The 12,855-nt window shown below is 41.6% G+C and overlaps 1 protein-coding gene across 1 annotated transcript in view; it reads left to right on the top strand.

Annotated features, from left to right (window-relative positions):
* The window catches only part of schip1 (schwannomin interacting protein 1), a 205,129-nt gene that overhangs the window by 162,747 nt on the left and 29,527 nt on the right, over positions 1-12,855 (top strand). The window contains exon 10 of the mRNA XM_035679604.1: positions 1-211. This exon is cut by the window's left edge and continues 6 nt beyond it. Coding sequence (XP_035535497.1) covers positions 1-211 — 211 coding nt within the window. The remainder of the gene's footprint in view (positions 212-12,855) is intronic.

Genomic DNA, 12,855 nt, shown 5'->3' with positions numbered 1-12,855 from the left:
AGGAGGAGGAGGAGGAGGAAGCTGCAGTGGAGGGACTGGGGGACGGATGGGGGGTTACAGAGAGGAGGAAGGTGTAGAGGAAGAGCCTCTGCCCACCATGGACTGGGCAGCCCTGGAGAGACACCTGGCTGGCCTGCAGTGCAGAGAGCAGGAGAACCAGAACCTCAACCATAACCAGAACCACATCATGGGCAAGACCAACTACACTTCCGTAAGTGTCTAATGTTCAGTGTCTTTTCTGCTTATGTGTGTCAAAGGTTACCTCACACATAATGTTTCTTAGTTTTCCCATGCTCTGGTGGGCATCTGTAATCCAGCAGCTATCCGTGTCAGATGGACCCTGGAAACACGAGGTTAGGTTAGCTGGAGTAAGGAAGAGGGATTAGTCGGCTAATGTAGGGCTAAGCTATGTGGCCCAGCTATAAACGTGACCATCGTGGAAGTCTGCGTACACTGATTCCTGAACCTTAGAGCAGGCAAAGTGGACTTTCTCTCAGAAATGTAGGCATGTCATATTTGTCTTAGTGAGAGCTAGCTTAGCAAATGATTGTTATTATTTGATGATAACTTCTACAGCAAAGATTTGTTGCTGACCTTACAGTCTTGTATCTGTTTAAAAAAAACCTTGATATCCTTTGTTGTGGCTATGTGGTGTTTCTACCAGAAGAGGTCAGTGTTGTATTGACATCCTACAGGGAGCTCAGTCATGCTTCACCAGCAGCTCCAGCAGTAAAGGCTGTTATGATTCACTTATAATCTCATGACATCACTCAGTTCAAATCACACTCCCAGCCAGAGTTTTATGGTTTATTGTTAGTTTGTCTGTCCAAAAGGGTGTAGCTTTAAACATGTTTAGGGAGGAGCAGGAGAAAATTGTTTACAGCAGCCACAGTTTCAGTGCAGACACTTAGCTCTTGTGTCACTGAGCAAAAACTAAGCGAGGGCAAATGTGTGTTTGAGAAAGGGGGGATTGGTGTTCTCTTTTGGTATGCAAGCACCAAGACCTTTTCCTCAGTGCACACAGACAATGGCTGTAGCCAGTGCCATTGTGAGCGTGTTGTGTGTGTTGTGTGTCTTTGTTTGTCTGTCCTGGAGGCCCCCTCTGTCTCCCTGAGGCATGTCAGGAATGTAGCGGGAGAAGTGGGGGATGAGAGGAAGGAAGGAGGGAGGAAAGGACAGGAAGATGGTATCTTTAGGACCGAGCAGTTCGCAGGGGCCACGTGGCTCGTGTGTTTGTGTCAATGTTCATTACCTGCTGTCCATCTTGAACGAGAAGGTCACCTCCTGGTTCGCTTTAGCCTGGGAAAGTCTGTTCTCTCTCCTTGTCTCTCTCTTTCTCCCTCCCTAGGCGGTGGGCTGTGATATAATTGACCTGGGTGGTGGAAAATCTCTTGAAAGACAGCCTCTGTCTCCACAGGCAGCCGCACCATGTTCTGCACACACACACAGTCACACTCACACACATGCTCTTAACCATTCTCTTAACCATTCTCAGTCTCTGCTGGTGTCTCACATGTGTGGACATGAAGGTACCATACACAAGGCCTGCTGTGGTAGATTGAGATAAACCTAAACCTAAACCTGGGAAAAACCTACCCTCAGAAAAAAAAGATAGATAGATAAGAAATTGGAGTTAGCCGTGTAATCCTACCCGAGCTCGGAGCAGAATAGAGAGAGAGAGCATCCAGACAACCCCACCCTCTTATAATTATTCAGTGCTGTTGCTTCTATGAAGGGGTGCCTATCATATGGATCCTATCAATACAATCCATTGCAGAGCTTCTCATGTGTGATTTGACCTCTTGGTGTCTTTAGTCCTGTCTCTGAGCTTCCGAATGCGGTAAAAGAGGACAATACTACTACTGACCCTCTGTTAACCTGTGAACAAGAGCACAAAAGCAGTCAAGTGTCAATTTTGAACTGAGACATTCCCAAAAGACATTACCCGGTGTCATAAGGGGGCATCTGAGTTTCTTAAATCTTGCAGGACTTAGCAGACACCCTGGAGGAAAGGGAAGCTGGTGCTTTTAAAAAGTTGTTAAATATTTAGTTATCCACTCAGGCGAGACCCACCAGCGAGATGATGCGTGTGTTCATGTATGGAGGGGTCTGTCTGTCTGGGATGCATGCTGGAGTCCAGAGGGACAAAGATATTCATGCTTCAGTAGAGCTTCAAAAGCATCTGTGCTTTCAGAAAGACAGGACACAGTGAAGCTCAAAGCTAATAATCTGTCGTGGTCGCTAAGTGCCTGGAGACTAGTTTAGCTGGTCTCCAGTCAGATGCAGCAGCTACTGTACACCACTGACACACTTTTGGTTGTATATAAGAACATTTTAAAATATAGATCAGGTAATTGAGTAAATGAGTAAACCAGACACACAGACAGGTCACATATAGACAGTCACAAGCATTGAGACCTCTTCCTTTTGTCTTGTCCACATCTCCATGCCCTTTTCTGGTCAAAGACAAGATTGGCTCATAGATGAGTCTACGGTGTTTAAAAAGTCAACTGAGCTATATTTAAAGGAATAATTTGACATTTTGGGAAATATGTATCTTCACATTTCTGCCATAAAACAACACTCCTATGTACGGTAAATATGAACCATCAGCCAGCAGCAGGTTACCCTAGCATAGCATAAAGACTAAAAACAGCTAGCACGGTTCTATACAAAGGGAATAAAATTCACTTACCAGCACCCCTAAAACTCCCTAATTAACACTTTATCTAATGTTTGTTCAATCCACACAAAAACTGAAGTGTAAGCACAACAACTTCTGATGTTACACTGTGTTATGTGCCTGTTTCCTGTGTCAATTTTTACAGTCAAGCCAGATGTCAAACTATTCCTTTAGTCTTAAAATAAACACACGTAGTGGAGTTAAATTGATCTTTCACCATGCAAATAACATGTTTCGTAGTGTTGTGGGTCTACAATAGTTTGACAGTGGCACTAGTTTGTGCCATAAAAACCTTCACTTATCCTGCATGTTGTTTTTTATTTTTGTATAAGTGAACCAGTCCTATTGGCACAGGTGTGTTTAGTTAGGGTGTGGTTTCTGGCTGCTGTAATCTCAGCATCTGCCTGCAGGCTGTGGGGGTCAAGAGGATTCATGAGGATGAGGGTCATGCTGACCTGTTCAAATTTGTTTCTAATGAACTCTGGAGTCGCGTGGCAGAGAGGGGCCCACTGGGATCTCAAGTACACTAGGAGTAACACTACCCATAACCCTCCATTTAGCTCCGCACCCCTGAAAGATAAACAATAACATTATTCTTCCGAGTCAGTCTTGAGGTGAAAAAGGCAGAGATGGGGGTCAGTCTACATGTATGGCTATCCATACTCAGAAATGTACCTGTGTGTTGTCTAAAGTGCATAGGGGAAAAGTATTAAACCCATGCCTACAGGCTATTTCTTTTTCAATCTGCACACACCCAGACTTACTCATACAATTTAAAAACACCCCATGGGCAAACTGTGGTTATAAAGATAGGGCCCGTGCTGAGACCTGCAGCACCACTCCTACTTTAAAAGCTCTTCCTCTCTCTCTCTCTCTCTCTCTCTTACTCACACACACAAGCGTACTGAACCTCTCCTAATCATGAGTGAGTGCATAGCTTCATACATTATCAAGCACTGAGCAAATTTGTCAAATAGCACATAGACTCAAACACAACTTTGAGGCATATCTTCACACACTGACTCACTAATTCCTCATGACGTCTGTGAAATCCATAATATACATGTTCATATAGTACAGTACAAAGATTAAGTTAAAGTATCGTCACTGTTTTAAAGGTGAACTCCACCACATTTACACACCTGGATTAATTTACTATGAAAACAGAAGGAGATTTAGGCTGAAAAAATGATGTAAAAGTTTTAACCAAAAGCTTGTGCAAAAAAATAAGATGCATGGAGTTTGGAAAGGTCTAATGACAAGACCATATCAAGTTGCTTTATGGGATGTGTAGGATCCTTGTTTTAGTAAATAAAAGTTAGCATAGGCCTGTCTATGCATTAATTTGAACCATCTTTTTTTATCAGTTTTCATTTTTTGCGAGTCAAAATTATGTCATTAATGTAATTAGAAATGGCATATAACAAGGTTACTACTTAACTTATGTTCCATGTGGGATTAGAAATTGTCCATCTAAAAAAGTCTAAAAGTCTATCTGCTGTGTAAAAAGTTGGACAATCTCAGAACAAATGTGACGAATTAATGTTTCCACCTGTCAGAGGAAGTAACAGGTTGATGAACATCTACTTAATAGGAAAGCGCTGCTCAAGCACACCATATCATATAAACAGGCCAGGAGCTGAACCGAATTGTAGAAGTGCAGAACGCTGTGCCCCAGAAAAGCACTCAAGGGCTGTAGAAAATAAAAAGATGAGAAAGAAGCAGAGAGAGGTTAGAAAAAAAAGAGCATAAGCAGAGAGAGGTTTGTCTGTTTCTCTCACTCCAGTCTATGCTCTGTGATTATGTACAAGTTCAGCAGTTGAACTGTGCTCACCACCCTCCACTAACAACCTAACAACTACCTTCTCCCAGAACTCAGACTTTGCTGCGTAGAGGGCGAGGGCAGGAGAAGGAAGAAATTGTAGGGTTTGTGAGGTCTTGAGTGAATTTATAGTGGATATAAATAGGCACATGTTGGGTCCTGCGTGGGGAAAACAAAGTAAGGAAGTCTGAATTTGGGAGAGAAGAAAAACTTTTAAGGTAGAGTGATAGGTGGGATCAAAATGAACCTGTGGAGGAGGAGGGAGATGAAAGAAGGTTTGTGGGACCAGAGTTGTGGTTTAAGCGAGACAAAAAGGGCGGAAAGTTTGAGGAGTAGATAGTCAACGTATATATGGGTTAGAAGTGGGAGGAGGCTTCAGAGATGGGGGGGGGCAGGGCTTTTGCCAGGTGTGGAGAGTGCTCTCTGAAACTCTGAAGTCTGATTCAGCCCCCTAGGCTTAAATACAGTTCCTTGTGTGTGCGTGTCTGTGCCGGTACCAGCTGAAACACGCCCGGCCCTCTGCACACCACAGCTCACACACACTCTCCTTACACACACTGCCTCTGCTTTAGAGTTGAGCAGTTTTCTGTCTCCTGTTAGTCCACACATGCACGCACTCACCTTACTAAATCACAAAGGATATGTTTTTCATAGTATCCTGACAGTCTGCCAGTGTTGGTAGAAGTTTTTTTCCCCTTTTCTTTTTTTTTTTTTTTAATCTGCGGAGTATTTTTCATCTCAGCTTAACCTTGGATTCCTCACAGCAAGTCGGGCACTTAACTCAGGTAAAGCAGAATGTGACCTCTTGTAAAATGTGTAGAAGTGTGCTTTCTCTCTGTTTTCAACATTGCATGTACATCTGATGTGGCTGTACTCAAAGACATCAACAAAACTTCAGAAAGTACAGACACAAAGGTGGATAAATTGTTTGGCAAAAGCCTTTCGAATATAATTATAGCCAAGGGCACTACATTCCCCTTCTGTGACATATTGCCTTTAGAGTTTGGATGTAACAGAGAAGTGAATTATGTGGAGAATGGAACATAAAGTTGCATCTCAGTTTACTCAAAGCTACGTTCTGTGTGACCCTTTAACAAAGAGCAGGTTCACAGTGGCTGACCATATGTGGGTTGCTACTTGGCAAAGAAAGAATATCGTCAAATATGCAGTGCACGTGTATTTGAATCCTGTTTTAAATAAGCAAAGCTTTGTGCCATACACCTGTTTTGAATGATCCTTTACCTTGAGGTGCAGAGAAAGTTTGCGACACACCAAGCCGGGCTCAAAGAATCTTTGTTGTCCCTGGATACCTCGTGTCACCTCAGGTCTTCTGTTGACATTTACACACACACACCACAAAGACGTTAACTGACTGGCGACTGCATGCACATACAATACTTTCTGCATGTGCACCTGCATGGAGGAAACGAGGAGGCTGTCAAATACTTCAGAAAGACAAACAAAACAAACCAGTAAATCGGTTTAAAGGGTCTTGTTTTACATTGAGAGTAAGTCAAATAAGAAGGTGCTGTTTCCACTGTAATACTTTGCTTTGCACTGGCCTATGGTCTTTTGCTTGTAGAAGAAGAAAAGAAAAGGCGAAGCAAAACATTAGAACAAACCGCCTTAAATGGGTAAAATCAGATTCCCATGACTGAACCGCCGGTCACTTAACTCTCTCACATCAACATGCTCATTCAGCTAAATGTGCCTTATCTGCTTGCTGTGCCAGATAGCAAAGATATATGTAGTACTGTAGGGTTTTTCACTAAGGAGCTCAGCATTGTCTCTTTGCCTTTCAACTGTTGTTGATGATTTGTCTTGTGGTGTGTCCATCTGCACACGCTAGGGTTGCATCGGTATGAGATTTTCACAGTACAATAACTGTCTAAGAAAATCACAGTAGAACGACATATGGTATTACACAATTATTATTATTATTATTATTATCATCAGTTACAATGATCCTTGAAAGGAATTAAAACAGAAGGTTTCTTTTTGGTTGAACAAACTGCTTTATTATAAGTTAACAAAATATTGTGTCCCATATTTTAACACTAGAACACTAGAATTCAATACTGTAGATTAGCAAATGTACATGGTATGATAACCATCAATTTTCATACTGCAGTATTCCATGGTATTGGTATACCGCTACAAGCCTAGCACACACAATTTTTTTTTTTTACCATTTAGATTAAACCGCTGGCTAGTGTGTTCTGTCATAATGTTCTACCTGCAGATTTTACATACAAACTGTAACCAGAGGAAACACAAACGTCCAAGAAATACCACAGGTTATCAAGTTCAAGTCTCATAGACAGCCTCAACAGGCGTGGCACTGTCTAAACTACTCTTATCTAGTGTCAAAGTACACTTTATTCAGCTGCTTGATAATCTCTCCTCGTCTACACAGGTAAAAAAAAACAAAAAAACATGCAAATGTATTTGTATTGATGAATAATAATGACTGTAGGACAAGTTTCCTTTTTGGGCACTTGAGGTGAAGGGTTATGAAGGATTTCACCTAAACTACCATGTTTAGTGATTCAGAGTCATGTCACCAAGGCGTTGTGGGTGAATCAGATAGAGATGCTGCTATCATTAGCGATGACATAATGTTTCAGGTGGGAAGAGGTTGCCTACAGTTATACATTCCACTACTGTTTGTTTGGTTGATCATCCTGATTGATACACAAAAAGTCACACAAACACACCCTTCCTCTGAATTACCATTTACCATGATTCACCAAGGTCTGAGAGTCAGAGTCAGTTACCTGCCATGGAAGTCAGCTTAGGCTCATACCAAGTCTTAAACTTATTTTACTACACAGTTACAAATCCCCACCTCTTCTTTTCTTCTTCCTTTTTTCCAGACATCCCCTGTCCTTCACTACCATTCCCACTCCTGTTCCCTGCTAATTGTCCTCTTCCTCAAGCTGTCAGGAAGTATTATAGCCTAATGTTCTCACACTGCCAAAATACAGCAGGAGACCATTTTCCACCCTCAGCCTGGCTCCCCCTCTCCACCCTATGAAAACTATCAAAGAGGGGCGCAGGCCGTGAGTGGCAGAGCGTGCTGTGGAGGAAATGGGGATTTATGTAGCAGTACAGGAGACGGCCTCTAATGTTATAACTTCATGTCAGTCCTCATAGTGCGCAGTCACTACAGTGGAACACACACGTACAAGCACACACTCGCACACAGACCGGATTTATAAGCAAGAACGGGGCAGAAGGAGATTAAGAAAAACAAGCTTTATTACAAGAAGGCAACCAAAAGAGTGAGAACTGGAAAATGAGAAAGCAGTGAAGGATTTTAAACTCATATCCATGACCTCTCCTGTCTCTTGTCAAAGGAATAAAGAGTTGAGTCAGACACAGTTGCCTGTGTTTGTAGTGAGAGTGTGTGTGATTGCGTGGACATGTGTGCTCATTTGGGTGGAGCTGAAACATGAAACACTGGTCTTCTCTGCTCCAAATTATAGTGTGTGTGCGTGTGTGTGTGTGTGCACGCAAGAGAGGTAGAGAAGCAGGCTGTCAACTCGGTCTGTTTATATCAGGCTAAAAATACAAGGCATGTTTAAATCACGTCTACCCACCCACACAGACCCCAACAAAACAAGGGTATTTTTGCCTCCATGTTTCTGACTCTGTTATCTAAGCTGTGAGTCTGTCCATGTGACTGAGTGTGTGTTTTGTGTGTGTGTGTGTGTGGGAGAGTGAGAGAGAGGGGAATATAGAGAAAGTTAGTAATAGAAAAACAGAGTACAGGATGCGGAGAGGGAGAGGGAAAAAAAAAGAGGGGTGTTTGTGAACAGCGAAGCGTAGCGTGATGTGAGTTGTAAACTGGCAGGTGATTGGCTTGTTGGTCTAACCTTGCAGCTCCAATCCAAACAACTGAAGCAAGCAAACACACGCTCTCACATGCACACACAAACACCGATGAGTGAGTGTATGAGTGGCATACGGGAGGCACAGTGTTTATCAGTCCCCAAAGACTCGCACAGTTTTAATTTCCTTTCTTCTATTAGTTTTTTGTGTGTATGTGAGTTCATTGTTTGAGGGCACCAATGAACACTTGGGGACTGTGAAACTCCAGTCTATTTCTCTGTCTCCACCTCTCCCTCTTTTTCAATCACCCCTCCATCCATCCTCTGCTCTCACAATCCGTCACCTCCTTGAGTCTATCACCCACTTTTCTCTCTCCCTTTCTCATTAATATGACTGAGCAATATTTCAAAAACTATAAAGTGATGCATCTTTATCAAAAACAACTTCTGTCAACAAGTAATCTTGATATTTTGATTTGTCACCAATAATTTTCATGGCGCTCCAACCATTAACTTGAAATCTATTGCCTCCATTGTCTGCAGCAGGAATGGCAGCCTGGCTGATGATGAATATATATGACTTTCTTTGTTTCTGTGCAACTCAGTCACTTGTATGACAAAGTGTTTAAAGTGCAAATTATGTGGTGCCACGGCATCTGCAATCCAAGTGGGGGGAAAGAATGGGACATTACATAGTGGGATTGGTATGCAGTCAAAATGTGCATGTTTTTGATCATTATTTATTATGAATACACTTTAAAAGCATTTTTAATAAATTGGTCTGGGGTGTGAAGACCTTCTATGCATTGGATTTGTTCTGCAATGCAGGTTGTCTTTAAACTCTCTAACTGTTTTCAGGCAGTTTTAGCAACAAAGTCTAGGAGTCACGTTTGCTGGTTTATAGTACTCAAAGGAAAAGTGTTCGGACGCACTGAAAAAATATATAACAGATACCACTCTTACATTGCATGTTATGTATGGCACTAGAGCCAGGAGACAGTTAGCTTAGCAAAGTAAAAAAAGACTCTTTTTGTATGAATTAAACAACTGTTAACTAGTGAGCTTAGAGATACCAAAAGGTGTGTTTTTTTACCTTTGGAGTGAGCGGGGCTAGCTGTTTCCCCCTGCTTCCAGTCTTTATGCTAAGCTAAGCAAATCAACTCCCAGCCCCAGGACCATGTTTATATGTTTATTGCTCAGACACAAGGGTATACAATCAACAGATTACTTTTAATGCTAATAGCTGTTAGCTGCAGTCCCACTTGTTTTAAACATTTACACACCTAAATGTACAAAATAAATCTAACTTTACTAAATAAATATATAAATGCAAGAATAATTAAACATTACAGTGTGGGACTTCAAGATCTCTCTTTCTGACAATCTATCCCTCTCTCCTGTTCTATCCAACCATTGCTGCTGCTTCAGCTTCTCATCATTATGATTTGCAAAATAAAGTTTGTCATGAGAGTCAAGGTGACTCCGTCAAACTTGTCTCTACCTCTTCTCCTCCTCCATTGTTATGCTTGGTCCTCCACCCCCCTTGTGTCAGGGCAGCCATATTGGCTGAGACAGGCGAGACACTGACTGACAAGCGCTGCTGATCAAAGAAGGGAGAAAGTGAAGAGGTGGGGGGGTGCGAGGCAGTAGTCAGGGAGAGAGGGGTAAGAGGAGAGGAGTCAATAGGGAGAAGGGGAAGATGTAATGGGGAGTGCATGAGAGACGGAGAGGGTGAGAGGCTAAAGGTAAACAGAGGAGGAAAGGGGAATACAGAGTGAGAAGCAGTACTGCAATGTCACAGTGTCTTTAAACTGCTGCGCTGGCTGTCTGACTAGTCTCATCTCTCCAAAACAAACCAGCCTGACGTGGGACTAACTCGATACCCTGAAGAACCGACTCCAGACAAGGTGAAAAGGTGACAGTGCAGGGGACTGATGAAAGATGATAAACGAGCAGATTTAAACTGATGTAACAATTACGCAGATGGAATATGATGAGCCGCTGACACTCGAGTGGTAGTTTTAAAGCTCTTTTTATATTATATGTGTATGGACAATAGTGTGGCAGTGATTGGTGATAGTTTACATTAACTGCTACAAGCTGTACAACTATTCCTCTCTTTAAACACTAAACGGCATGGAAGGGATGTAAATTACAATGTAAGACTGATGACAAGGATGACAAGGACTCAGGTTGTGATGCAATCCATTTAAAAAGGATGGAAGGAGGCTTATAGGGGGAAAACATGACCAACGTTTACATCCAGAATTAACTACTGCATAGTTTTGGTCTGTGTGCGTGTGCAAGCTTCTCCATTGTGGAGTCTTGCTTTAGGCTAGATTTTAAATTGCCAAGCACTAAGGTTAATCAGAGAGGAAAAAAGCAACAAAAAATAATAAAAATCAGAATTTCTACCTTGCCATGGATTTAGTCCATTTCGAATGCCTGCTGCATATGCTTAACCTCAATCTACATTTATGTGTATATTAAATTTGAAACAAAAGCATTTACGGGTGTGTGGGTGCATGAATACAGTACTTCTGAGTGAAAATACAGCGTGAAAGTGAAGATAGTATGCATGTATGAAAAGGAAAATATGCAGTGATGAGAAAATTGGAAACATAATAATGGAACCCAGTACATTAACTGCGCGATGCATGCCACCTCTGTGAAACTTATCATCATCTGTTTCATGCCGAGTTTGTGTCAGAGACAGGCAACAAAAGAGGAGAATTTTATGTGCGAGTGTGTGTATTTATACACAGTAAGGCTTGATGTATAATCAGGGTCTTTTCTACAGAGGCTTGTTTGGAGTGACCAAAAGGCCAAACATTACCACAGATAGGAGACAAAGAGGCAGGAAAATTGAGGAGGGCCACTTCCCTCTGGGATGGCAGCTGGCAGGTTAGTGTTTTACTCCTATTCAAGAGTGCATGTAACTCTTGTATAGTTTGATAATTGACTCTGGCACACATTTGTGAGTGAGCTAAAAGATATTAAGGTCTGAAGCACCGTATTTGGAAAGGTTATTTCTCTCGGATTTACTTTACAGAAACAATTCTATTTCTGATTAAACAATGCTGTCAAAGAACTCAAGCTCAATAGGAGCATTTGTTTTACTGAAAAAATTGCTATTACTCTCTTATCGTTCACATCTGTGGCACAACACTAGCAGGAAGAATGAATCTGTTTGGCAGATACTTGAGGCCACGGACATTTGAAGTTTAAGACTGTGCATTTGATGTTCAAATATGTGTAGGGTTTTATTTAGGGAGAGGGGAAGAGGTACGCAGAAACCTCACCTCACACTGCAAGTAGGACCGTCTTAGCAGGCAGCCTGCTAAAACTCCCTTAACAACACAGTTATGCAAATGCTGGTACGGTACAAATATGTCTGTAAATATACAAATAGCTGTCTTTCCAAGGACCTTTAATCTTTTATCACCACAATAAAAAAGTATCTTTTAGTCTACTTCATTTCATATATTTCTCATTAAAATATGAAAGTGCTGGAGTCATTATGGCAGGGCATGAAAGATATAAAGAAAAATACAACATACAAAAAATATGCTTTACAAAGATTGCACCCTCAGACACGATGAAGTTTAATGAAAGAAAAAGTGACAGTTATGAAACATTAGACTGAGGCTAGATTAGTGGTGAAAGAAGGTACAGAGTACAGAAAATGTACTTTAACTACCAAAAGTGATTCATCCATGTATAAACAGAATTTAACTGTTGAGGCTGAGCTAGTTTTAACAAATGTATATACAGTTATGTATACCTAGGGGTCGGAGCCCTCCAAAGGGTCAAGAGATAAAGAAGCAAAGAATGAAGTTCTGCTCAACAAGAGAAAAATCAGTTAAACAATGAATTATCAATATATCTGCCTGTTGATCGACTAAGTGATCAATATTTGATGATGAACTGTAGTAAACTGAAGTAGCATGAAATTGAAACAGTCAAGTACCCGTTTGTATAGAACTTGAGTTAATGTACTTAGTTACTTTCCAGCACTGACTGAGGTAAGAGCTGTATAACTAGAATCACAGAAACACACAGACTGCGCAGTACAACAGTATTTGATTCATTTAGTCTGTGCTCTTTAATCTCAATCTTAGCTAATCTTCTGACCCTTGTTGCAGTAAATTACCACATTTTTCCAGCAGGATTCGACACATTTGATCACATCTTACACGGTGGTTTTAAACATGGCCACTAACAACGCTAAACAGCTCCCTGCTTGGTAAATTCGACCGTCCATATGGAAAAGGACCATATTTCACAACCTGAAAATGTCACGGTATACCTTTAACAGCCATGCTAATGCTGCCACACTGAGCTACTTGCTAATTTCATGCTCCACGCAACAGGGATAATTTGGTCCCTGTCTGTCTGTCCTTCTGTCTGTCTGCCTGCCGGGGAAGAGAGTGTGTGTGTGTTTGTCTGTGGAGTATATGTGTGTGTTTTGCTCCAAATCATTGCTCGTTGTGTCTCTCTTTGTTTCTCTCTCTCTC

The sequence above is a fragment of the Morone saxatilis genome, unplaced genomic scaffold (genome assembly GCF_004916995.1).
Source record: "Morone saxatilis isolate NCDOM2014 unplaced genomic scaffold, NCSU_SB_2.0 Contig8, whole genome shotgun sequence".
NCBI lineage: Eukaryota > Metazoa > Chordata > Actinopteri > Moronidae > Morone > Morone saxatilis.
The sequence above is the reverse complement of the archived record's forward strand: the minus strand, read 5'-3'. Positions and strand labels throughout refer to the sequence as shown.